This window comes from Cheilinus undulatus, linkage group 6 (assembly GCF_018320785.1).
Source record: "Cheilinus undulatus linkage group 6, ASM1832078v1, whole genome shotgun sequence".
NCBI classification, from domain to species: domain Eukaryota; kingdom Metazoa; phylum Chordata; class Actinopteri; order Labriformes; family Labridae; genus Cheilinus; species Cheilinus undulatus.
The window spans coordinates 10207100-10233531 of record NC_054870.1 but is presented as its reverse complement, the minus strand read 5'-3'; the positions used below and the strand labels follow the sequence as shown (position 1 = coordinate 10233531).

General features: G+C 38.9%; 1 protein-coding gene across 1 annotated transcript in view; it reads left to right on the top strand.

Annotated features, from left to right (window-relative positions):
- LOC121511202 (cilia- and flagella-associated protein 46) overlaps positions 1-26432 on the top strand; it is a 157200-nt gene that overhangs the window by 112222 nt on the left and 18546 nt on the right. The window contains 16 exon segments of the mRNA XM_041789801.1: positions 647-811; positions 1002-1202; positions 1281-1387; positions 2051-2230; positions 2553-2691; positions 4493-4690; positions 7892-8080; positions 11116-11238; positions 13122-13325; positions 13575-13748; positions 16669-16766; positions 17033-17106; positions 17675-17862; positions 18093-18199; positions 22313-22395; positions 22786-22947. Of these exon segments, the coding sequence (XP_041645735.1) occupies positions 647-811; positions 1002-1202; positions 1281-1387; positions 2051-2230; positions 2553-2691; positions 4493-4690; positions 7892-8080; positions 11116-11238; positions 13122-13325; positions 13575-13748; positions 16669-16766; positions 17033-17106; positions 17675-17862; positions 18093-18199; positions 22313-22395; positions 22786-22947 (2392 nt within the window).

Below are 26432 nucleotides of genomic sequence, written 5' to 3'. Positions count from 1 at the left end.
CACATTTTTTCCAGAATTTTTTGATAATGTTTTCTGGGACTTTTCCTATAAATCCAAAGATATTTCACAAGGAACCAGGAACGTTTTGGAATATTCAACAGAAATTAATAGGAATTTTTTTGCAGAACCTTTCAGCAGACTCCTTCAGGAGGTTTCCAGGCATATTTCAGGAATTCCCACTTCAAACCTGAAAACATTAGGGAATTAATAGGAACCTTCTGGGAAACCTTTTTGATTTTTTTTCTGGAATGTGTCTTTTGGGAATTTTTCTATAACCTTTTTCTTTTAAACTTTGGGTTATTTTCTTCAGTCATTTTGTGTTGTCACTTCTGGACTATCTGATATCCAAACAGCGCTTTGTTTCATTAAATAAGTCTGAAAAACAAACCAGAAATAAGGTCGTAGTTGCTCATTAAGCATGTGGTAGTGGGTCCTGAGGGTAGACCAGTTGAGAGCCACTGCTCTAGACCTCTTATGTCTTCATCGTTGTCTTTCTGATGGATGATATTTGAGAGAGTTGTATATTTTTGCGTGAACAGTCCTGATACCAAGTCAAAAGTTTTGTTTTTAAAAAATACTTTTTCTTTGATGGTTTTTAAGGGTTAAGAAAAAATAAATAAATATTCAGTGTCTTGTTGATTTTTAGAGAGTCAGCTTTGGTGAAAAGGCTTCCTCTGGGCAGAGTGTGAGCAGACAGAGTGTGACCATGAGTCCTTGGGAAATCTGGCTGGACAAAGCTGAGGTCTGTCTCAGCATGGGGCTCTTTCAACCAGCCAGACAGCTGCTGACAGAGGCACGTCTGGTGGCTACGGTGAGTGGAGGACAGGGAGAAAACTGTGTTACATTCTGGCTTCAAAGGACAATCTGATATGTTGGACATTATCAGACTGAATTATCTTTAACCAGAAAGAGATTTTCCACCCTTTCCTTCTAGACTAGATAAGAGTTTAACAGATATTTAGCATAGATGTCATACTCTATTTTTAATCTTTTCTGCTTAGGAGCTTGGCGACCACAGAGCGACAGCAAAAAGTCTGCTCAGTCTGGCAGCTCTGGCGTGTGAAGAGCAAAACTTCTACCGGGCTCTGAGCCTGCTGGATGAAGCTAAAAACCTGGGTGGGGACGAGGAGTTCTGGTACCAGTTCACCCTCACCAAGGTCAGCGCTGTAGTCGGCCAGGGAGACAAAGATGCCCACATCAAGGTATTAAGTAATCCCCTACAATCACTGATATTTTTGTGTGTAAAACACATTTCCAATCATGCTCCATTTCTTTTATAGGTTGGTCAGATTATAAAACAAGGCTGTGATGCTCTGAAGCTGGTTTTGGAGCAGCATGTAAACAGAGTCCAGAAGCTCACTTTCTTAATCACTTCATTAAAGATGAGGTAACTACAAATAACTGTAGTCAATGCTGCTAAATGTGGCACCCTTTATGATGCAGCAGACTTTCTGTGCTATTTTGTCACTGAATGTTGTAAATGCATATTTTAAGGGTAGATTCTGGTTTTAAAAATCACCTTGCTTTCACAAAGTTTAGGAAATAAATGACTCTTGAGGCCTGAAATAGATACTGTAATGTTATCTGAGAGGGCTGAGACAGCTGTTTTATGCAGCAAAGAGTTAAGAACAGGCTACACACTTTTGAAATACCCAAGTGACATCACAACAGGTTGCACCTGTAGGCTGGATGATAGTAAAGTTTCAACTGTAAAGCCTACAATTGTGATGTTCTAATAATTCTAGAAATGTAACATCAAAAAATGTGGAAGTTTGACTCATGCCCATGATACTCCTTGCCAACTTGAGCATGTTTTTATTTTCATCTTGATGATTCAATAAAGTGTCAGTGCAGAGCTGCAATGAAAGGACAGGACAGAGAATTTTCTCTAAAGCTGCACTTTCTCCATGTATCTATTAAACATTTTTGAAATCCATTAACACCACTGGTACATTTTAACCTGAAATGGGAGGAATCATGTCTTTTACAGACATTTGTGTGTTACTTTCTTCTTTATCCATTGAGTCTGCGTTGTTGTGTTGTTTTCCAGAGGTGCCTGTGAATGTATCCATGCCCTCAGGGGTGAACCTGGGGAGACTTTCTGTGACAAGGCTTTCCAGCAGCTAAAGGCAGCCTGTGATACACTCAGAGAGTGTGCCAGTGTTTTTACTGATCTTAGCTGCAGAAAACACACCTCAGAGGCATATGTGGAGTCTGCACATGGGCTGAGGTTTGTACTTCAGGAGTCATACTAGATCTGCATGATTCGTCCTTTCAATTTGTGCACATCTTTTTTTCATATATCAGCTATTCCTCTTTACTATTCTCAAGATTTATCATACACAAAAGTATGTTTTAAAAAAGAGACCTGGGTTAAAACTTACATTCAAGGTATGATTATAAGTAAGAATGTGAGTATTCTTATCCTACATGGAGAAAATGTAGACATCTGCTCATGACTCCTATTTGGTCCTGTTAATATGTTGCTTTATTCAAACAAAAATATGTTGTTTTCTGTGCTTTTGTCAAAACTCAACCATACTGCTCCACAGAGTCCTGGCCAGCCATGCTTCTTCCAGAGAGGACAGACAGAGTTTCCTCCTTGACAGCTTCTCACACATGCAGTTTGCTGTTACAGAGCAGGAATCTGTGGTGCTGAATGCTCAGAGGCTTCTTCCCTCACAAGAGGAGGTAAATAAAAGAGCATCTATGCCCTTTTAAAACCCATCTCTAATGTCAAGTTTTCTTTTACGGCAGTGATCAACAGAGACAGTGATGAAAAGGAAGACAAGAAAAGCACCATATAGGGGTGAAGAGGCTTTATTATAGTGATCTAAAAGAAAAATGCTACCAACATGGTTTATTGCTGAATTGATTATTTTGTTTAAGTGTGCTATCACTGTCAGCGTAGTCTATTAATAGTGATACGTCTGTCATGCTTGGTCACGCCCATCCTAAAACCTTAAAGGATCACTGGAGGCCCAAAGATGTCAAGGATACATTTAAATAGCTTACATTAAGATATCACTAACTTTACATTATAAGCATCTATTAGTATAATATGTTGAAGTGTTAGGGCCTTTATAGGGCCAAGAGTTTGGAATGAAAGTCAGATTGAATGTACAACTTTGTAAATTTGTGGGATTAAAGTTGTTAATTTATGAGATCAAGGTCATGTTATTAAATGATAATGTGATAAATTCACGGAAATAAAGTTGATTTATGAGATTAAAGTTAGAATTTATGAAGTTAAAGTTGATTCATGAGATAAAAGTCATACATTTTATTAGGTTAAAGATGAAAAAAATTACAAGGTTGAATTTCTTAATTTCATGAGATAAAAGTTATTTATTTATTTATTTATTTATGAGAGCAATTTGCAATTGAGGTCATGAGTTGGATGTGTTATTTAGACTTTTCTCCCTGAAATTAAGAGCATGGGGCATCTTGTAAAGTTTGAGAGTAGTCTCTTTTTACTCTTTTTATTGCCTCAGTGGAAATAATGTGCACAAAGCATGGCCATGTTGTACCAGAACCATTTTTTTTCCAAAGACAGTGGTTTGTGTAACCGCGCACAAATGATACTGAAGATAACAGTAATTTACTGCTTTAACAACATTTTTCAAATTCATGTTAATCTCTTGAATTCGACCTTTACAGCTTTATCCTTTAACAACTTAATTCTCAGATTTCTTTATCGCTTTGAGGCTTTGGTCCTCGCTGTACTGGTCACGGGGCTGATTGCCTCTCATCAGCCATCCTATATGTATAAAGGCAAAAAGCCCAAAAAGTAATCTTTTTTTGAAATAGTGTTTATACTTTGTACTTTTTTACACAATGCTGTGTCACAAACAGATAAAACCTCCATCATAGTTTCTTGTCTGCCACAGATGGGTGTCAGCATCATATTTTATCCAGACTTCATACCAGCTCACATAAAGACGAGGTTATCAGAGGGTTTAGTCTGGTATTACTGTGGCTGCAGCTTTGATTTACATGTTGATGGAATCATAAGAGAACGACTGATCAAACAGCTGCTCCACTTCTTACTCTATTGAGTTTTTGATTCAATCTGATGTGGATGTTTTGGGGCAGTTTGTTCAGCAGATGGTGCTGCTGTTCTGCTAAGTGTGACATCCAGCCAACACTAAAAACAAGAGAAACCAGCTGTAATCCATGAAACATGTGGCTTATTTAGCTTTTACTCCATAATTGTTCTGTTTTAATTTGTGGATTTCAGTTTCATCCACATCAGTGCTTGAGTGTTCCTCTAACTTGTCCCAAAATCTCTGTTCCCATGTCACACGTTAGTTCCTGTGAACTCTGATTCAGATTTGAAGTCTGCTTTATTTAGAAAAGTAAATAAGGTTTTCTGCAGAGTTTTCCATCTATTAAACTAGAGTCAATATTTTCAGGTTATTTTTATCACTTTTGTGCTGGCATTCATTTCATCCATGTTTGAGCTTAAGTACATTTTTGTTGTCCTCTGCAGAGCTCAGAACCATCTTTGGCAGTCACTCGGAGGCTGGAGCGCCTGCGTCTGGATGTGACAGAGTTTAGTCTGGTGTTGTTGGAGGAGCAGTGTGCTGAGTTGAAACATAGAGCTCTGTCTCAGCAGAAGAAGACCTCTGCTGAAGTTGCACTGGAGGAGTTTGCACGCTGCTCTCCTGAGCCTGGTTCTATAGAACACGTAAGACTGGAGCATAATCACCTTACGTGTAAAACCTTGTATCTTTGAAAGCACAAGAAACTTACTCTGCAGCATAATGATGTATCAAGGTTTACACTGAAAGCTTTATCGTGTGTGAAGTGTTAAGTTAACAGTGTAAATCAGGGATCATCAACTACACTTATCATATTTACATATAACATTTTTCTTTTTTTCATTTTCTTTTAAATGTTTGCCAATTTTAGCTTCTTTAAGTGAGAATAGTCTCTATACTGTAGCCAGCCACAAGGGGGCGATTGAGGTAGTTAAGCTGAATATTCCTGTGGCTGTTTTGTCCCCCATCACTGAGTTTGATGCTAAGATGCTGTGTCCTGATTGGTTGGGGAAAAAACCCTTTGCCAGCAACAGGTTTTTAGTTTTGATTCTCGGGCAGAAAAAAAAGCCTAAAGTCAAAGCTGCCTAAATGTGTTTATTATGTATCATATTTGCTGATAATGACTGAAAGATCTCTGTAAAATGAATGAAACATTAAACCAATGATGATGGGGGCCTGATGTGGCTGAGGCTGCCAGTTGATGATCATTGGTGTAGAACAGTGATCATCAACTGGTGGCCCGGGGACCACATCAGGCTCCCCATATCTTTCCATCTGGCCCCCAGAACATCATCAAATTCTAAATATGTGCACAGGAAAAATTTTAGAGGAAAAAATGTTGCAGAATTTGGGGATGTTTTGTAAGCTTTTGTTTTAATTTTTTAATAAACTCCAAAAACAACTGAGACTGAAACAATGTAATCAGGAATGACTTAATGTTTTATCCATTTTTCAGAAATCCATACATAAGCCATTATTAGCAAATACATTGAGTGTTAATCAGCTCAAAATGCCATTTTCTATGGAAACTTTCGGTTTCAGGTGTTTTGGGACTGCATTTTTCCTGCTTGGCTTTTTCATTTCTTGCTACGCAGCATAGACAACATGACAGCCACAGAAATATTTAGCTAAAATATCTCAGTTGCCCCCTTGTGGCTGGCTGCGATAACGGAAATGATCTCATTTTTGGAGAAAAAAAATTGCCTGTATTTGAAAGAAAATAAAATATATATATACCAAAATATGTTAATTAGACCGTTTAAAAAATTCTTTAATTTATTTGAAAGTTCGGCCCCCAAAGTTCCTGTTTAGGAAAAAGCTGGCCCTTGTACAAATGTAGTCGATGATCATTGGTGTAGATAGTCTAGAGATGCACTGATTGTGTAACCTTGCAAAGCAGATGGATTCGCCCATTTCTAAATTTCTCGCTGGAGAATCCATCTTGCAAAGCTCCCAGGACCCACCAAACCTTACTCATTTAAGGAGTGAGAGGAAGTAATTTCGGGCGAGGCAGAGTTGTGACGAAAACAAGCAGCAACAAAAGGCCGGTGCAATTATGGCGGAAGACATTAGCGTGGATGCTGCTATAGTGTCAGTTTTATCAGAACTTGATGACATTTCTTCGTTAAAAGAATAACAAAGAATAGTAATGAGTTGTTTCTTTTCAAAAAAACAAAAGTTGTGTAACGACATGTCTACAGTTTCCATGGTTCACGTTATGCAGTTCTCTATGGAGTTTACTCGTCGGTAGTGGCACATACCTATGATGTCACATGTTTTGCTGCTGTGATTGGCCCATAAAGATGTGACAGACAGAAGGTTTATCCAATCACCCTTTGATCAGTTATGTTTCAGAGGTTCAGCCCTTTCCCAAACCACCGCCTATGAGAGGTTTTCCTGATGGATGTGTGAAACAAATCCATCTGGCATGTCAGGTTACTGATTGTGAAAGGTAGGTTTAAAAAAATTAAGAACATTCTGTCATATGGCAGTTATCCATACTAGTTTGCCAACATTAAACAAGATGACACAAGTAATCATCAGGTACTGACATTACAACATTATTTTCTGATCGGCAAATCTTTATCAGCAGGGTCATATCAGCTGGTTCCACTGCTAAACTGATGCAACAGTGCATCTCTTTGTGAGACAATACATGGTTAGCCAAGGCAGTTTTACTCATTTTGTTTACCTGAAATCTAGTGTATAAACTGGCACTTTCTTTAGGGAAAATCAGAGAGTGGCAGTTTCATAAACAAGCAGAAGCAACCTAACCTGATACGCCAGATGGAAAGCTTCAATAGGAAACGTTTGAGAAAAAGCAGAGGCTTTGAAAAATCCCCGGAGTATGATTGGGTGAACGTTCTGTCTATCACATCTCTACAGGCCAATCAGAGCAACAAAGCATGTGACATAGCTGCTAGCAAGCTGCGCGTGCGCAGCTACTGAGGAATAACACGAAACATGGTGACTGTAGACATGTAAGTACTCGACTTTGGTCATTTTTGAAAAGAAAACAACTCACTGCTGATCTTTGTTCTTCTTTTAACGAAGAAATGTCATCAAATTCTGATAAAACTGTCACTTTAGCAGCATCCACGCTAATGTCTTCCTCCATAACTGCACCAGCTCTTGCTGCTGCTTGTTTTCATCACGACTCTGCTGTGCCTGAAAGTACTGCCCCTCAACACTGATTGGTCATGTCGCTTTCTAACAGGGCCCAAACGGTTCAGATGGGAGCTTTGCAAGATGGATTCGCCAGTGAAAAACAAGGAAATGGGCGTATCCATCTGCTTTGCAAGGTTAGAAGCAACTTTTACAAGAGGAGAATATTTTGGCATGAAATTTAACCAGGTAACTAAAGTTTTAAGATTAATCAGATATTTTGAGCACAGAGAAAATATAAGAGGCAGTTTTGAGCACTAATGTAGATTTATAGGAAATTTTGACCAAAAGCCTAAAATCAATAAGTAGTGCACTCAGAGTGTTAAAATGTGCTCTTAAGTTTTGTAACAAAAATGACTCCATACATTTCTCCCTGATAAAGTAGTTTTGCGGTTATTGATTATATGACTTCAGTAAATGTGCCATTAGGACTTCCCTGATGCCAGACTGATCAAATTTCAACAATCTAAACATTTCCCCCGTTCTTTCAACTCTCCACATCTGTACAGCCAAATAGGATACATGTACCCTCCACTCATCCCTCCCCTCTTATAGTGCTGCCTTTTAACAGCTTTTCTCCTGTTTCCACGTATTATTTTGGCTCATGGTTTTGTAAGTCTGTATTTATGTAAACTTTTGACCCATGTCCTTGTTTGAACTTATCTTCCTTGTGTTTTGTCCAGGAATGGTTGACTACTTGCAGCACGGTGGGGCAGGTGGCTCTGAGCCAGCTGGCTGCAGTCTGGTCTCAGTCCTCTGACAACACGCAGAGCAGAGCTCGCTGTCTGAGTCTGATGGGAAAGTACCTCCGACTGCAGGCTGTGCAGGAGGATCCTCTTTATCTGTGTGCTCTGTGGGATGGACACAAACAGGTAGACAGCACTCATGTTGAGTCATAAATGTAAACATGTGATATGGGTGAATAAACCTGTCACGCAGAGGTTTCTTGTTAAACTGGGTCCACATAAGAAACATAATAACTGACTGAGTTTTTCCAGACAGGGCTGGAAGATGTATCCAGGTTATACTAATATATTTTAACACAACATTTAGGGGAGATGATATCATTTGTGTCGATATGTTAAAAAAAATGCCAGGCCTAGCTAAGTGAAAAGATTACAGAAAGAACTACAAACCTATGAACCATAAAACAATCTATTTGATAACCAGTTTGGTTAGAAAATGGATGAAGATCATTTACTTTCTGGCTTTTTAAATCAGACAGGGTGAAAATTGAACAGTCGTCAATATCAAATCTTCCACTGAAGCTTTACCTGTACTCTGCTGACCTAAGAAACCTGGAAAGAATAACAGAGAATCCTTTTCTTGAAAAAAAGTAATAATGATGATGATGATGATGATAATAATAATAATAATAATAATAATAATAATGATAACTTTATTTATATAACACCTTTAAAAACAGATGTTTAAAGTGCTTTAACAGACCTAGCATGAGCAAGAACTCAGGGATTCACAGAATACACAAATTAGCAATAAACCAAACAGAGAAAGTCTTGGTAATCAAACAGAAAATCAAAACTAACTAAAACACAGAAGTCTGTGAAATTAGCACAACTGAAAGGAATGGGAATGACATGGATGATCCTGAAAGCAGTTAAAATACAAAAGATGAAAATATCCAAGAAAGGACAGAATGATATGATATGAGAGTAAAACTGTATTCACACATATAAGAAGACAACATCATATCATTAGCTATAAAACAAAATTACGAAGATTAATAGCAGATAAAAAGAGAAGGAACAGGTAGTAAATTGAAAACACAGGATGTTAAGATTGCAATGGAAGGAAAAGTCAAGGATAAAAGGAGCAAGAGCAGCAAAATGAATAAAAAAGTGATTATAAAAATAAGGTTTAGGAAGCATCACATAAAAGCAATTCTGTAAAAGTGAGTTAAGGAGTTATTTAAAAGATGTTACTGAATCTGCAAGCCTTATGTATCTCCTCGGGCAGGTCGGGCAGGGCCCAATCTGGAATTACATATTTCAGACCAAGAAGAGCAGATGGAGGTTTTAGAGTCAGGGCAAACAAAGGAGTGCAGAAAATAGGGGACCTCTACAGGACTGTTGGTCTTCTTTCGTTAATCAGTTATGTCAGATATGACACACTACATTGAATAAAACAACAGGTATTTGGGGCCATTAGATCCTGAAACCCCACCACCAGAATGTGTAGAAAACATGTGTGGCCTCTGCTCTAGACAATAGCTGTGGTTACACCAGCATTTTTTTCACAATCTGTGTGAATTTATTTTGATTGGAGATTTAAACTTCTCGTATGGACGCTAAAAAATACGACCTGATTGAGATTTGCATGTTCATGCATCATACATTTGATCTGAATACAACTGCTCTGACATGCTCAGTATCTTCCCAACAGTCAACTCTACCAAAAATCTTCCAAAGAAGAAGAAATTCTTCTTCGCCTTTGTTTTAAATAAGTCGCCAGCTCTCATTTGTCCCCAAACAGGGAGAGATGATCAGATTAGGTGTTTTCATGGATGCTGATCTGAACAACTAAACCACCCCTCTCGATCAGAATGAAATTTCTTTCTGAATGAGCAGAATCAGAAGATTTTATTCGAAATTAAATGTTTATATGAAGCATTTTATTCAGATCAGGCTTTAATTCCGATTGTAAGTGGTCCATGTAAACAGCTAGTATGAAGAAGTTTGACTTGACAAGCATTGATATTTGAAAAGAAAAGTAAACAATATTAGGTGTGTAGGACTTCTGAACATTCATCTTTATTGGTTGGTTTAAAAATAAATTAAATCAAGTATATCATTTTGGGACAGGGCCACAATTGATCACCTTTTTGTAGGTTGAAAGGTGTAGTGCCACTGCATAAAGTTTTTCTTTGAAGATATTGATCACTAACTTACTGCAGGGTGACACCAACCCATGGCCAAAGAGGCAGAGATGATAAAGTGCAAAGAAGTTCAACCTGCTGCTTTTCTCTTACCCACTGAATCTACAGACTGTTGTTCATGAACCATTTAGACAGATGTATTCAAAAATGCCCACAGTGATTCAAAATGCATTGCCATAATCAGTTTTTGGCCGCTGTCAGAACTCAAACCTTCAAGTAAAAGGAAAACGCTGCCATTTAATGTCACTGTAGATATACTGCAGAAGCTTTCTAAATTATAACGTTTAAACTGATATATTTTTTTTACAATATTTGAATTTGAATTGTCTGTAATCAGCACTGTCAGTTGAAAAACATCATCTTCAAGTCAATTTATTGCATAAATAAAGTGCACCTTTTTCTCAAACTGAATATTTGACACTATCTTAAAATGTGCCTTTTCTTGACCAGCTTTGGCCTGAAAGTTAAGCCTTCTCTGATGCTCACATTTCTCATCAGAGTGACCACAACATGCTGTTGGCAGTTATCATTGTTTATATGAAACCTGGCTGGTGCAGATACATAATCTCATACTTACTTAAGAAAATGCTGTGGTTCTTTCTAGTTCTGGTTTGCACACATGCCAGGTCAAAAACCTCAGCTTAGCCGCAGCTATGATAATTATTTTCTGACAACTTGTGATAAGGTTTAAAAGAAAAACTAAAGCCTTTATGCTGTGACTTTGCTTTGGTCCTGTTTTTTGATGTAAATCTCCAGTCTGCACATACTTACAGCGACGTGACCAAAAACACGACATAAAGAAAAAGAAAAAATCTACTGTGACTTTATTGGGGTAAATTCAGTGGATTTTACTTACCTGGAAAAAGTGACTCCACCGGGTGAAAAGTTTATAAGGATTAGAGACATGGATGTCCACTTACATAAATTGAGTCTAGGTGGTTTGTGGTCATGAGGGGATTTTATACTAATCACAATCTTTTTTTTCTGTGATCTTGAACCAACTTCGTGCAGACGGGAACCTTGTCTGACCCTAAAGCCGCTTCTGTGGAGGAGGAGACTTCAGAGGACGAGAAAGACAGGAAATCAGGCAGGGGAAGGTCAAGGATGACCTCTGCCAAAAGCGCTGAGCTGCAGGTACATACCTCCTGACAAGTGACCCTAAAACTTCTGACTCATTTGAAATCTGAGGTCTTTATACTGAAGTTTATCTCCAGTCACTGAGAGGATAATCTGTGACTCGGCATGGTTCTTGGATCAACAGTCAAAGAAGACAGCTCTACTGTTCTCTTCAAAACAGCTGAAGTAGTACATTTGGCCCATTTGTAATATACGTGTACACATAAAGCAATCATGACTAACACCTGTGATCTTGATTACCTGCAAGCTAGGAAAAACAGTCTGTGAAAAAAAAACGTGTTTTATAAAGGGCAGGAGTCATACGTAAAACAGAGGCATTTAATATATTAGAATATCATAAAAAAGTGGATTTATTTCAGTAATTCAAAAAGTTAAACTCATATATTTTATAGATTATTTAAACACAGACTGATATATTTCAAGTGTTGATGATTATGGCTTACAGCAAATGAAAAACCAAAATTCAGTATCTCAGAAAGTTTGACTATTACTTAAAACCAAGAAAAGAAATCATTTTAACACAGAAATGATAGACTACTGAAAGAATGAACATTTACAGCACTATATACTCGTTAGGGGCCCCTTTCACATGAATTACAGCAATGCAGCGTGGCATGAAGGTGATCATTCTGTGGCACTGCTGAGATGTTATGAAGCCCAGGTTGCTCTGATAGTGGACTTCAGCTCTTCTGCTCTGTTGGGTCTGGTGTTTGCATGTTCCTCTTCATAATATCCTATAGATTCTCTATGGGGTTTAGGTCAGGCTAGTTTGCTGGCCAATTAAGCACAGGGGTACAGATGACATAACTCCCCAGGCCATCACTGACTGTGGAAAGTTAACACTGGACCTCAAGCAAGTGAAATTCTGTGCCTCTCTTCTCTTCCTTCAGACTCTGGGACCTTGATTTCCAAATGAAAAGCTAAATTTACTCTCATCTGAAAAGAGGACTTTGGACCACCAAGGAACAGTCCAGTCCTTTTTCCCTGTTCACCCTCCCTGTTAGCTTGTGCATCTTTTTTAATTAGCACATTTTTCCTTCCATTCAACTTTCTATTAATGTGCTCAGATACAGCACTCTGTGAACAACCAGCTTCTCTAGCAATGACCTTTTGTGTCTTACCATCCTTGTTGAGGCTGTCAGTGATCATCCTCTGGGCATCCTTCAAGTCAGCAGTCTTCCCCATGATTGTGCAGGCTACTGATCCAGACTGAGAGACCCTTTAAAGACTCAGGAAACCTTTGCAGGGGTTTTTAGTTAATTAGCTGATCAGTGTGACGCCTGGGGTCCCCAATATTAAACTTTTTTCCCAATATTCTAATTTTCTGAGATACTGAATTTTGGGTTTTCATTAGCTGTAAGCCATAATCATCAAAATTAAAAGACATAAACACTTGAAATATATCCGCCTGTGTGTACTGAATCTATATGATATATGAGTTTCACTCTTTGCATTGAATTACTGACAAAAATCAACTTTTTGATGATATTTTGATTTGTTGGGATGGACCTGTAGATAAAGACATTTTCTGATGATAATTGCAGCATGCTGTAGTATCTTCCCTCTGTTCCCGTTGATTCATAACTGCTGTCCTTCACTTCCCATCTCCCATCTGACACCTGTGTGTCATCAGGATCACATGACTGCAGACAACCTAGGAGTGATGATAACACTGGACTACACTGGGGTTTTGAATGACAATTTACACTGCCAAAAAACAGCTGCTGTGGACACAGGCCCTTTACTGCAATTTAAACTAGAAATTTACTGTACAGTGTTCTTTATAGTATTGTGATTTATGTTGCTACAAATATAAAAACTGTCCTGAATTTTATAGTGAATGTCAATATTAATCACCTTAATCATTTTGAGCTTCTGAGTCTTTGATATCTTTGTAATTGCAGAAAAGGCTGAGAGCCCAGCAGCTGTTGCTACAGGCCCATCAGGCTTCAAGTAAGGCAACCAGTCTGTGTCTCCAACACAAGTTGAACTCCTCCATCCTGTCTGAAGCTTCTTTGAACATGCTGGAGTGTCACGGCCAGTCTGACTTTGCAGTGGCAGGCCAGTACCTTGCCTTGTTTCAGGTATGTTGCTCTGACTTATCCACATGTGAAATTTAGAGGCTCCAAAACACAAAGTAAAACACATAAAACACACCATCTGTATCCAGGATACCATGCAGGTGGCTCAGAGTATGACACAAGCTCTTGCATCTACACCCACATATCGTCCTCTCTCCTCTCTCTCCTTATAGTATCCTTGAAGTTATCATCATCTACTATTATCCCGTGATTACCATAATCTGCTTTATCTATCTTGTGTTGTATTCCCAGAGCTGCTGCACTGTTGCAACGATGGCCGACGTCCTGAGTTCAGCTTGCTCTGGCACAAGCGAGTCCCAGCTCTCTGCTCTGCTCAGCCTTCACAGGAAACTGCTCCTCTCTCAGGAGGAGAGGCCCAGCAGCATGCTGAAGGGAGTGGAGGACTCCCTGAACAGCCTCTCCAAGGTACTGGGTCCAAACCCCCCCACTCATGATTTATGGAGGCTGTCACACCGAGCTCGCTAAACTCCCTTGATGGGGGACACTGTATTTGTGCTGCGTTGGCCTTTGCTCTGAATGTAATGCAGGTTTACAAAATCAAGGGGAGTATTAGTGCTGTAAATACACAGCAAGTTTTCATGCGCACAAATATGTACAGTGTCTGCTGTGAGGGATGATTGTGAGCAGAAAACATCCAGGTTTTACCCAGAGGCTGTCCCATAAAAGGCCAAAGAGTTTATTCCCCATTAAAAAGCCATAATAACTGCCTAATTATTAACAAAATTTAACTTACCTGATATTCAACATGATGATTTATAGTTCAATTTTCTTTAACCAGAAACTTATCATCATTATTAAGTTTTTGTGATTTCTGATAGTGTGTTTTGTGCTTTTTTTGGCCTGATCTTGCTTAATCTCTTTCAATGAGTTCAAATCACCAAAGTAATGAAAACGTCGTTATCAGTGGCTGTTTTGCCATTTGTGGTCCTTTTTAGAAAAGAATTTAAGTTTTAAAGTAACTCCAGAAGGTAGCGATGCACAATAGATTTATGCTCATATACTAATTATGCCAGTATTCCCAAACTGGTTTAGCAAATATTAGGCTAAATGTCTGTACTCACCTTGTGTCCTTTACAGCCTTTACCTGACACATTATAAAGACTGTTTCATATATCCATTGTACTTGATATGTTTCACATTTATCTTGGAAACCTCTACAGAGCATTTGGGAAGGACAGGGCTTTTCAAAAATTTGAAAGGCAGACGCTGTCATAGTTTAGAAAACAGCTTGTTGGTGGATAAAACTTATGCTAACACTAGTAGGGAGAAGTACAAAAACATCTTGCCAACAGGAATCTTTTAATAAAGAAGTGTGGCACAGTTCTATTAAAACTGCTACTGTAGCTACAGCCGAGCTGAATGCTACACCAGCAGCAGCTATTGCTTCCAGTACAAACAGTAATAAAACCCCACCCAAAGCTACCACCTTGTTCTCAAATCACGCTGATTCGTCAAGTTCATTTTCAGACCTAGCCAGTCCTTCCAGACTGTAGCCATACAAGATGAATTTGCCTGATGGCAGACTTGGAATTGGCCAATCCTTCTATTTTTAAAGTTTAGTAAAGCCTCTATGTCACTGGGATTAGACATAAAACAGAACAAACTACCTTTAATTGAACAAAAAATGATAGATGTATTCTTTTTTCAATATAGACATTCAATAATGAAAATATGAGTGTGATTTCTTGGGATTATATGTACATTAAAGGTCACATAGTATGCAAAATACACTTTTTCAGGCTTTTCTAACAAAAATATGCGACCCTGGCCTGTTCACAATCCCCCCAAGAGTCAGAAAAATCCAATCCCTCCCTCCTCTCTTTCTCCACCTTTCAGAAAATGTGTGCTTAAACAAACATGCCGTTCTCAGATTTTTCCCTTCATGATGTCATGTGGGGAGTTAGCACCACCCCCAGGTTTGGTTGGCCCTCCCCGCTATTAAGAAAGTTCTGCTCTCCCCTCCTCTCCTCTTCTCAGCTGCCAGCTGAGAGGAGGATCAGTAGAGCCACATCCCTGAAGCCGCATCCATTTCCTGAGAGGGGTGGAGTCAAGCAGCTCATTGAAGTTTAAATCCACAGACACAGAAACGGCTCGTTCCGAGCAGGGCTGAACCTGAGGGGTCTCTAGACATGCAAAAATCCATTACTGGAGTGTTTTTTCAGAAACAAACTTCACAGGCATGTTTTGGGGACCTCTGAGACCCATATAAACTTGTCTAAAGGGATAAAATATGTGACCTTTAACATGCAAATTTCCCCTTGTGTGACTAATAAAGGAATATCTTATCTTACAGTAGATACATAATGTGTTTTTTTTTAACTGTGACAGTCAGACCAAGCTTCATGGGCCTTTTTGAGAACTACCAACAGCACTATGAGCGCCTGTTGACAGACAGTGAGCTTCATAAAGTACTAAACTTATGCCCCATCACACCCCTAATTTTTAAATGGCTTTTACAATTCACTTTTACAAGTAATTCTCCTGGGTGCCAATTAAGATCGATTGGTAGAGCAGGCACCCATAGAGGCTAGAGTCTTCAATTTACTAGTTGTGAGATTGATTCCGGGTCCCACGTCTTCCCCAATTATCTCTCCCCATACTGTACATCATTTCTCTCTTCAGCTGCTAAAGGCAAAAAGTCTAAGAAATAATCATATAATAATTTAATTAATAATTGATTAGTTTAATTTTCCTGGGTGCCAATTTAGCTCAGTAAGTAGAGCAGACGCCCAAGTACAGAGACTACAGTCCTCAATGCAATGGTTGCAGGATCTATTCCTGGTCTTGATGCTGTTAGGTGCATGGCTGTCCAGTTTCTCTTCCAATATTTCCTATCCATCTTCAGCTATCATATCTAAATACATATAGAAAATCCCTCCTACAATGCATCCTAATTTAACAGTATGTTTAAAGGGTGTTTCCCTGAGACAATATTGAAAATGAGCTTGAAATAATACAAAAACGCACCCTCTTATGTGCAAAAAACTAAACTACCTGTAGTTTACACCTAAAAGGTCCAGCATTACAGTGCATGCACACTTTCTGCCAACAGCTGATATATGTGCCATAAATAGTAGCAGAAATGTACAAATAATTAACTTGTATAAGCTATCACAACATCTGTCTACACTGTGCTAATGATATTGTGCATCTCTATCAGTGGCTTGGATAACATGTTGTCTGGTTGTACCTTTCCTGAGATTTTCATCTTCTGAATCAAATTTCCAGACCTGTCTTCTCCCTTTTTTTGCTTTTGAAAATTATTTCAATTCAATCCTAATTTTATAATGTGCTGTTTAATATGTAGTTTTGAAATGGTTTGCAGACCTTCAGCCACCTCAGCATCAATCCCAGCCACTTAAACATCCTTGTAGAGCTTCCAGCAAATCTGAAGATCTTGCTACTTCAGCACTCTGAAGATGGGTATGTCAGTTTTTTCTTTCTCTTTTTACTCGCTTGCTCTGCTGCCTTATAAATTCCTTCATTTTACTCTATTGTGGTACATGAGTTGATGACCGCAGGTCACACAAGACACATTAGCTGTAAATTGAATTCATAACTGGTGCAGAAGGAACCTGCAGTGTGCTAGAGCTGCCACTAGAGGGCTCATAGATCAAATACCTTTGTACAGTATACGGTATTGTTTAGTGTAGCAGGGTTTTTTGAGTGTTTTTCTTCTTTCATTTCAGTTCAGAACTTTATGGAGCTTTCTATGAGCCAGCTGAAACTCCAAATCAAAAGGGAAAGACCACACAAGCTGCAGGTTTGAAGCTTATACATTTTTACACTGATGCAAACAACACAAAAGGAATGGGCTGACTCTTAACTTTGATGAAAGATTGCATAATTTTAAGTTATGATGCTGCCTTTTATTCCCTCCACATGTCATGTGATGCTGCATTTCACAATATTGTCAGCATTAAAATGAGGACATATTTAATATTTAGTTTTAACATTGATGTGCAGAGGGTGAAAGGGCATCATGTAAAACAAATCAGCTGATTTTTCACTTTTCAACCTTCGTGACTGGCCTAGCAGGGAACAGCTGCTGTCACAAGTCCTCACAGAGCATTAACGTACTCTGTCACATGACTCCTCTTGGGACTCGTCTGACACAAGAAGCTATAGGTATTATGGGAAAAAGGACTCTTGACTTGCTGGCAAAAAGTTAGGACAATGACTGTGTGGAAAAAACATGATGAGAAAGAAAAGGAGAGCTGGAGATCTTACAGAGGGAGGAGAGGGCGATGTGCTCACAGGGACCAATTACAGGCCTGTGAGTGTCTGTGAGTGTGCATGTCTGATTGTGTGTCAATTCTGTTGTATTGCAGGTACACTGACATGCTCCAGGGTGGCCAAAGTTTCTGTCTGCCCGCAGGCTCTGCTGGCTCTCAGGGAGCGGACTCGGGCCTTTGGCCAGGAGAGCAGACTCGCTTTCTTCAAGGAGACCTGCCGACAGACTTGGCACACTGCTGAGGATGTGCTGCATGTTTCTGAGGAGCATCAGGTTTCTCCTTGTGTACGTCTGCTATCACTCTATTAACATTATCTACAGCAATCCTCATAAATAAGTTCATTCAGCTGCATTTATTACCATTTTATGAGTCTGCTCGCTCACTAAGGAGTCGTGGGACAGCCCAGTTTCACATTCAAGCATCGTGCAGCTAAAGAACACGTTTGCACAACAGTAAACAGAGGCCATTAAAAACAGCCACTGAAACATCTTTGCTTTCTCATTCTGACTGACAGGAACCCACAGCAGACGAAATATTGACACCCCACTTCAGAGAAATTGTACAAGATATGGAAGAATATTTGAAGCCTCTTCTCAGTCAGTTTGACTTCTCTTGCTTCAGGTAAAATATTTACTGTTTTCATCTTGATTTTCACAGAGAAGTATATTACAAAATTGTAACCTTGCAAGGATTAAGGATTTGTTTTTCTTTTGTTTTTTACATTTAAAAAACTCAGTTTATCCTGACTCTATTAAAATCGTACCTAAAAAGCTTTGCCTTTATGCCATTATTGAACATATTGTTGCTTCGAAGGTGACAAATCATACCCCTTACCCTATCCACCTTTAACACAGGCCCCTATGGTCCAAATGAAATGCCTGTGCAGTGCTTTGGTAAAAACAAAAAAAAAAAAAAAAAAAATATATATATATATATATATATATATATATATATATATATATATATAATTTTGATTGATTTGATTAAATTTTAGTATTGTGTCATGCATAAACAATATGCTCAGCCCTTTTAAATATGTATATATATTTATATATGGATCAAGCATTAGAGGAGGTTGTTGACCCTGCATAAATCAACTTAAAACAGCCCTTCTCAGACACTGTTGTGTTTTGCTTCCCTTTTAAAGCAAATAAGCTGTACTTGGGCTGACCCAAGTACAGCTCTATGCTTCTGTGGCTGGGAGTGGAGGTCAATGGGTAGAGATAACAGGTGAGGGGCAAGTGTTATTATAATGACCACAATTACAATTTCATGGGTAGTGCAGACTCAAACAGACCGTCAGAATTTGTATTGTAAGACACATGAGGACCATGAGCAAAGGCCTGGGTTGGCTTATATCACATTTTGTAGATCAGTAGATATCCTGGAAACCCAGATATACGTATGTACATAAATACTAAAAAAACAAAACATTTTTTCATGATACATCCCCTTTAGAAGATGCAGATGAGGGGCAACAGATAGACCTACAGTTATCTGTTGTGCCCCTTGTATAGAGACTTTAGTGGAAGCAGGCAGCCAGGGATCCATTCTGGCCTCTGGCACTTTACAACAGGCTCACTCCCCACTCTCTCCCTGTTTCCAACACTATGCACTTTCCTCTTGTACAACAACTGCATAGAATGCAAAAGAATAATCTTTAAAACAAGACAAATACACTAATAGGTAATCAGCATGAAAGAACCCAAGTTATTCCAAAGCAGCAACTAGAAAAATGAAGATAATGGTAAATGAACTTAAGCTTTAATACATTTTTCTAGTCATCTGACTACTATAAGTGCTTTTACACTTTAGGTCACACTCACTCATTCAGTCACTCACTCCATATTTACACACTGATGGACAAGATTGCTGTGGAAAGTGGCCATCAGTCGTGGCCATCATACAAATCTATGTACATTCACACGCCACCAACACAGTAGTGCACTTAACCCCAAATTCCACTGGGACTTTAGGGTTAAGTGTCTTGCCCAAGGACACGTTAACATGTGACTGTAGGAGCCGAGGCAACGACACAACCAACTCTACCTGCTGAGCCATAGATACTGGTGTTGATGCAGAAGTGCAAATAACTGCAGTTCCTTAAGTGTCCACAATATGCTGACTGCACAATCAAAGGCATTCCCATAAGGTGCCATGTTAAAATGCCCAACTTTACAATAAGCATGTTTAGCCTGGTTGAAAAAATTTAATTTAATTTAATTTGATGCTAAGGTAAAACCCTTAAAATCTCAGTTGGACAATCTCTTACCAGCAGAAGGGAAGGTTAACAGATTGGTTGAGGGTCGGGATGGTCACTCAGGCCTTGTTTACACGACAATCTTCTTAGTTTTCCATTTTCATTATCAATATCATATTATCAATATCAATATCATAGTTACGTAATTAGGGTGTTGTTGACTGGTACACTGTATGGACAAAAGTATTCGGACACCTGACCATTACACTGACAGGGACTGTAATTACATTGCAAACACATTTACTTTAATATGGAGTTGGCCCCCCTTTTGCAGCTCTAACAGCCCCCACTCTTCTTGGAAGGCTTTTCATAACATTTTGGAGTGTTTCTGTGGGAATTTATGCCCATTCAGTAGAGCATTTGTGAGGTCAGGCACTGATGTTGCACAAGGAGGCCTGGCATGCAATCTCTGTTCCAGTTCGTCCCAAAGGTGCTTGATGGGGTTGATGCCAAGGGTCTGTGCAGACCAGTCAAGTTCTTCCACTCCAAGCTCATCAAACCATGTCTTTATAGTCCTTGCTTTGTCCACTGGGGCACAGTCATGCTGGAATAGAAAAGGGCCTTCCCTAAACTGTTGCTACAAAGTTGGAGGCACAGCATTGTCTAAAAAAAACGTCTTGGTATGCTAAAGCAGTAAGACTGGCTATCAGTGTAGATAAAGGGCCTAGCTTAAAGGGATACTTCAACATTTTGGCAAATTCGCCCATTGCCATAATTCCTATAGTCTTAGTAATAGGTTCGTTACCTTTAGTTGTCGTTGCAAGCTATTTTTAGATCAGTGCTGCCGAGTTCAGACCTACTCTGCCAACTCAATGTAAGCAGACGGTATTCTGGCTTTCCCTCATGATACTTATCAAATACCCAATCCAACAACTCCAAAACGCTCTCCTGGACAAGTTGTGACCTGCACATTCACCACGCTATGAAATAATAACGTGTAATTATGTAACATTACGACACATGAAGCAAATACTCTGAACTATTTCTTGAGTAAACCACTGGGCGGAGTGACACAGTGCAGCATCCATGTCTGGAGTGTAGTTCCGGCTTTGGATTTAGCTTTAAAACATCTCTGTCTCGTAATGTTCCATGATTATTTCATAGCGTGGTGAATGTACAGGTCACAACATGTCCACGAGAGCGTTTTGGAGTTGTTGGATTGTGTATTTGATGAGTTTGATGAGGGAAAGCCGGAATACCGTCTGCTTACATTGAGTTGGCACAGCAGGTCCGAACTCGGCAGCACCGATCTAAAAATAGCTTGCACCAACAACTAAAGCTAACGAACCTATTACTAAGACTATAGGAATTATGGCAATGGGCGAATTTGCCAAAATGTTGAAACATCCCTTTAAACCCTGAAAAACAGCCCTGTCCCTGATCTTATCTGCCAAACCCAGACTGGCCCATCTGACTGCCAAACGGAGAAGCGTGATTAATCACTCCACAGAACACATTATGGTTTAAGTTCCTGCTGCATAGCTTTTGTGCTTACATCAATGCCATTGGAAGCTCAGAACTCTTCAGCTATGGAATATTACAAATGTTTGCAAATGGAGACTACATAGGTGTTTGATTTTATGATTGTGATTGAAACACCTGATTTCAATAACTAGCAGGTGTGGCCAAACTTTTGTCCATATAGTGTATGTGGGTTCATTGTAGCTGTTTGTCAGGGGTCTTAAGACGCCTCCAAGCTTCAGCTTTATGTCTGCTTCTGAAATTATTAAAGGTTAGATGGAGTCAGCATTTTTAATGTGGTGACCAACATCACTGAGCTTCAAAATGACACTATATCCATGTTTTCTACAGTTAGTTTAAGTTACATACATAGAAATATGATAGGTGAGCTCTTGAATTTTGTAATAACTATTAACATTACTACATCATAAAAATGCTGGTTCTGGATTTTGCACATCCTTAATTTTGCTTTTACATTAGTTATGACATTTACATTTGATCTCATAACCGATAAAGATGACAGTGGTTCCTCATAAAAAAATCACAGACTGAAACCCTGAGAGACTGGTACTACCCTCTCCATTCCTATTTCACAATGGATTTATTTAACACTCAATACACACTGAAGGATAAAATAAGAAGGGAACTGCCTCTTAAAAAAAATGAACACAGCATTTGTTATCTCCTGTGGCTGATTTTTCAATAACCCTGTATTGTAATGTTTCGGTTATTGCAACAGCTCTATCTTTACATGTTTCATTTACTTTACAAAGCCTTGGGGAGAGGTTTTCTTTAGTGTCATATAAAGATTTTACTGCGATCATCAGTACATTTATCCATGGGAGGCAAACCAGTAGAGAATTGTCTGTCAGGATTTTTCCTTTTAACTTCCACCATCAAAAAAATCACATTTTAGTTTTTATTTCATTACGTCTTACACTATCTTATTCCACTCTTGGACTTGTCAGACATTAGGTAATCTACTGACTTTAGCCTGTCCTTCTGTCTCTCAGGCCCCGGGCTGCATCACTCTCTGTCCCTGAGACGACCAAAACCAAAGATAAAGAAGAGAAGGAGCGTGCAGGTAAAGGCAAGTGTTGGATGTGAGTGTAATCGTCTGTGGCACCCCTGAGGGCTTCATGGTTATCTTTATAGTGTATCACATGAACCACTATTCCAACTTCCGCTGTGATTCCTATCTGTTTAATGGCATCCCATCAGCAGGTTTCTATTCAGCGGGCTGCTGCTCATCCCCCTCAGGCCCCTGTTGTAGCTTTATATGTGATATACGTTGATTTAAACACACAATATGAAGCCGTGAGGATTAGTGTGCCTCTAAACTGTTTTAAAGAAGCAGTTTGAGCAGTCATACTGCTCCTAGTAGACATTGTAGGCTTTAAATGTGGAGATAACTTTCTCTAAGGTTGTTGTAGAGTCAACTGTAATGGAATATTTGTAAGCTTTCTTGTGTGTTTGAACTCTCCAGCCGAACCAGGGCAGTATGTGGTGTTACTGGCAGACAGAAAGTTGCTGGAGTTGCCGCTCGAAGCCTTGTCCATCCTGCAGGAGGTCGGCCTTGCTTCTGTGTCCCGAGACTTTTCCCTGCAGCTTCTCCACAGTCGTCTGACCAGAGAAGAACCGCAGAAAGGTACCAGAGATACTCATGCAGGCACATTTAGAAACATGTTTACTAGGAATGTGTCATATTTTCTATTCATTCCCATGAACATGCAAATGTTTTGGTGTTTTCACACCAAAATGGAAGCAGAGTTTTCACACAAGGCTCTTTTCATTCAGTCTATGCATTCACTGAAATTCATGCTGGTCAATGCAAATCACACTAAGCTAGTCATGCAAACCTCAATTAAAATTACTCTGAACTTGAGCTTAAATCCTGTGACATCTTGCATAATGATACTATCCCAGTCTATCCAAACGCCTTTTTGAAAAACACCTTTTAGTCAAGTTGTGTGTTACACCTTGGTACAGCTTTGACACCCTCCAGATAGTCAAGTTTTTTTCTCTTCTGAGTGCTCCACTAGGGCTGTGACCAACCCTGGCAGTTATATTTTACCTGTCTTTGAAGTCCGTTGTAGCTTTCTACTCAGCATAAGACCATTCTCTTCTCAGCTGCTGCTTTGGTGTTCATGTCACTCAGCTGTCTGCAGTCTTCCTAGATCTAGTTTCATTTTACCTGCATCAATGACTGAATCAAAACACTTCCATACTGTTGATTTTCCTGCAGAGTTTTCAGTAGTTTCAGACTTCACTGAAGATAAATTTAATACGACATCCTAAATCTTCATTACATGAATATTAACTGCCTAAATACCCACCTGTAAACAAATCTCAGCAATAAAAAGGAAGTAGAGTAGCCATTCAAAGAAAGTGGGTTATAGCTGAGCCACTCTGAGTTTATATAAAAGCCTGGCAACACATCTTTAAGTAACAAAATGTATAACAGTAATATTTTAGGGCTGTCAATAAATCAAACATTTTAATCATGATTAATCTCATAACTTTCATAGTTAACTTGTGATGAATCCTCAAATTAATCGCACCATTTGTATCAGTTTTTAATGTGCCAAACAGGAATATTCCTCAAGATTTAAATACCCTTCTTTATGCAAATGTTTGTTCATGGCAACAACCCAAAACAATGACAGATAATGTCCAAAAATTCCCTAGATTAAGTTTAAAGATACTGAATGCTCCAAAAAATTCTGAGAGTATAAGATGCCTCAAAAGCCACAACAGATAGAGATACTGACCTTAATGTAAGATTGTTGAATAATACCACGATGCATTGTCTAACATCAGAATTCTAGAAGTTGACCAAAAAGGAATATATGCTGAAGAGGACAACCCATTATTGCAACTATGATATCAGTGTAATAGCAATCCACTCACAGGTCGCGTTTTACTCAACGATTAATTGTTTTTTTACTTATATTCTTTTAAGTCTATCTACAGCACTTTGAAAGCACTTTATAAATACGTTTATTATTGTTGTTGTTATTATTATAAGAGTACTCAAACATTTTTCTCAGAAATTCTGATATTTCCTTCAGAATGCTACCAACTTTTATTGTTGAAAACTCCATACTCATCATGATGTCGTTCCTGACAGGCGTAGTGACAGTCACCAAGGGCTACAGGGATAAGTTTGGTCAGTTGTAGTAGCAGCAAAGTGTGTGGTCAAAGAGCAGAAAGCTTATTACCAGCCCTTGCTTGGAATTCCTTGTTCATGGGAAATAAGTGCATTCCCCAATCCCTGTCATAAGTAGGGTTCAGCAGGTTATCCATGCTTCCTGGAGAAGGGTAAGGGCCCTGATAGTATGAATTTCAACTCTTTTCTGTTCTCCGTGCATGCATATATTTAGGTCAGCTAACATGTAGTCAGATAGCAGTCCACCAGTTGCCAAGTTTGGAAGTGTAAGCAATTAGAGGTTAAGTAAAGGGATGAGATTTCCTACTAAAAGAGCAAACCTTTTACAGGTGACATTTCTCAAGTTCGGTTACCTTCTCTTTTCTGTCCATCCATCCATTTTCTACACCGCTTATCCCTTTCATGGTCACGGGAGGCTGGAACCCCTCCTAGCTGTCAATGGGCGAGAGGCAGGGCACACTGTGGACTGGTCGCCAGTTAATCACAGGGTTACCTTCTCTTTGACTGTTATTACTATGAAAAGTGTTCTCATAATGGCAGGAGGTTGTGAACTGTACAACAGTGCATATAAGAAAGACTGACAGGCATTTAAAAAAAAAAGTCATTACATGCCTTACCATATGATGTGTATGACCACTGCCCAGTCACTACACAGTAAATTTACCTGAGTAAATTTTACTCAAATTGAGTAAAATTTTACTCTGAAAAATATAACACTTGGTCCCAGTCTATTTGGAGTAATATTCACTCTGCTTGCAGAGTAATCTTTTTAGAGTTGTTTTTACTCTAAAAAAGTGTTTTTATTTATCTCTAAATCAAGATTATGTACTCCACAATGAACAAAATAAAAACAAGTCTAAGGCAATTGTACTCACTACAGAGTAATTCAGATCATAGTTTAAATATTATAGAGCTGTTTTTTCTCAATACAGTGTTGTATTTAGTCGTTTTAGGACTGTTTTTCATTCATTATAGAAATGTTTCTACTCATTACGGAACATTTTCTGCTCCATATAGAATTGGGTAATGATTATGTAGTACTGTATCTTACTCTAAATAGACTGATCTTCCTCTTTATATAGAGCTACATTTTCCTCTTAATAGATAATTCTGCCTTTCCACCTATAAATGGCATAACAAAATATGTTTTTGCCTATACATATTAGACAGTGTTCTAATATACAGAATAATACAAAAACAATTGTAATGAACTTATGACAAGAACTCTCGCAGAGCAGGAGACAAGGTGGTAAAGTTAAAGAAGTTTATTTGACAACAAAAGTGCAAATTATGGTGAGTGTACTGGCTGGTGGTTGGAAATAGCACTGGCAGAGAGACGGAGACACTGCAAAAAAAAAAAAAAAAGAGGACAAATGGAGTTAGACAAGGCAAAAAAAAAATCATTTCACTGAAAAATCACTAGATTATCGAAAGGTTGAAGAGGAGTTACCTTAGTAGAAGCTGTAGTACAAAGGTGTCTGAAGGTTCATCACCAGGTGAGGAGATTTTGATTGCCAAGGAATAGCTGCAGTTTGGACACCTAACGAGCTGCAGCTAGGACACCTAACGAGCTGCAGCTAGGACACCTACTGAGCTGCAGCTAGGACACCTAATGAGCTGCAGTTTGGACACCTAACAAGCTGCAGCTAGGACACCTAACAAGCTGCAGCTAGGACACCTAACGAGCTGCAGCTAGGACACCTAACAAGCTGCAGTTTGGACACCTAACAAGCTGCAGCTAGGACCATGAGTGACCCCAGCTGAGCTGGAACTTAAGTGGGTGTGGTTAAAGTTTTACTCCAGCAGAATTTACTCTGTATTTTTACTCCAACTCTCGTGGTGTGGTGGCTGGTAATAAATATACTCAATAAAGAGTCAATTTTACTATTTTTGGGTAAAATACTTTTTACTCTGGAAAAATTACTCCCTAGATTTTCCTGTGTAATCACTTTGTTCAGTGGTGG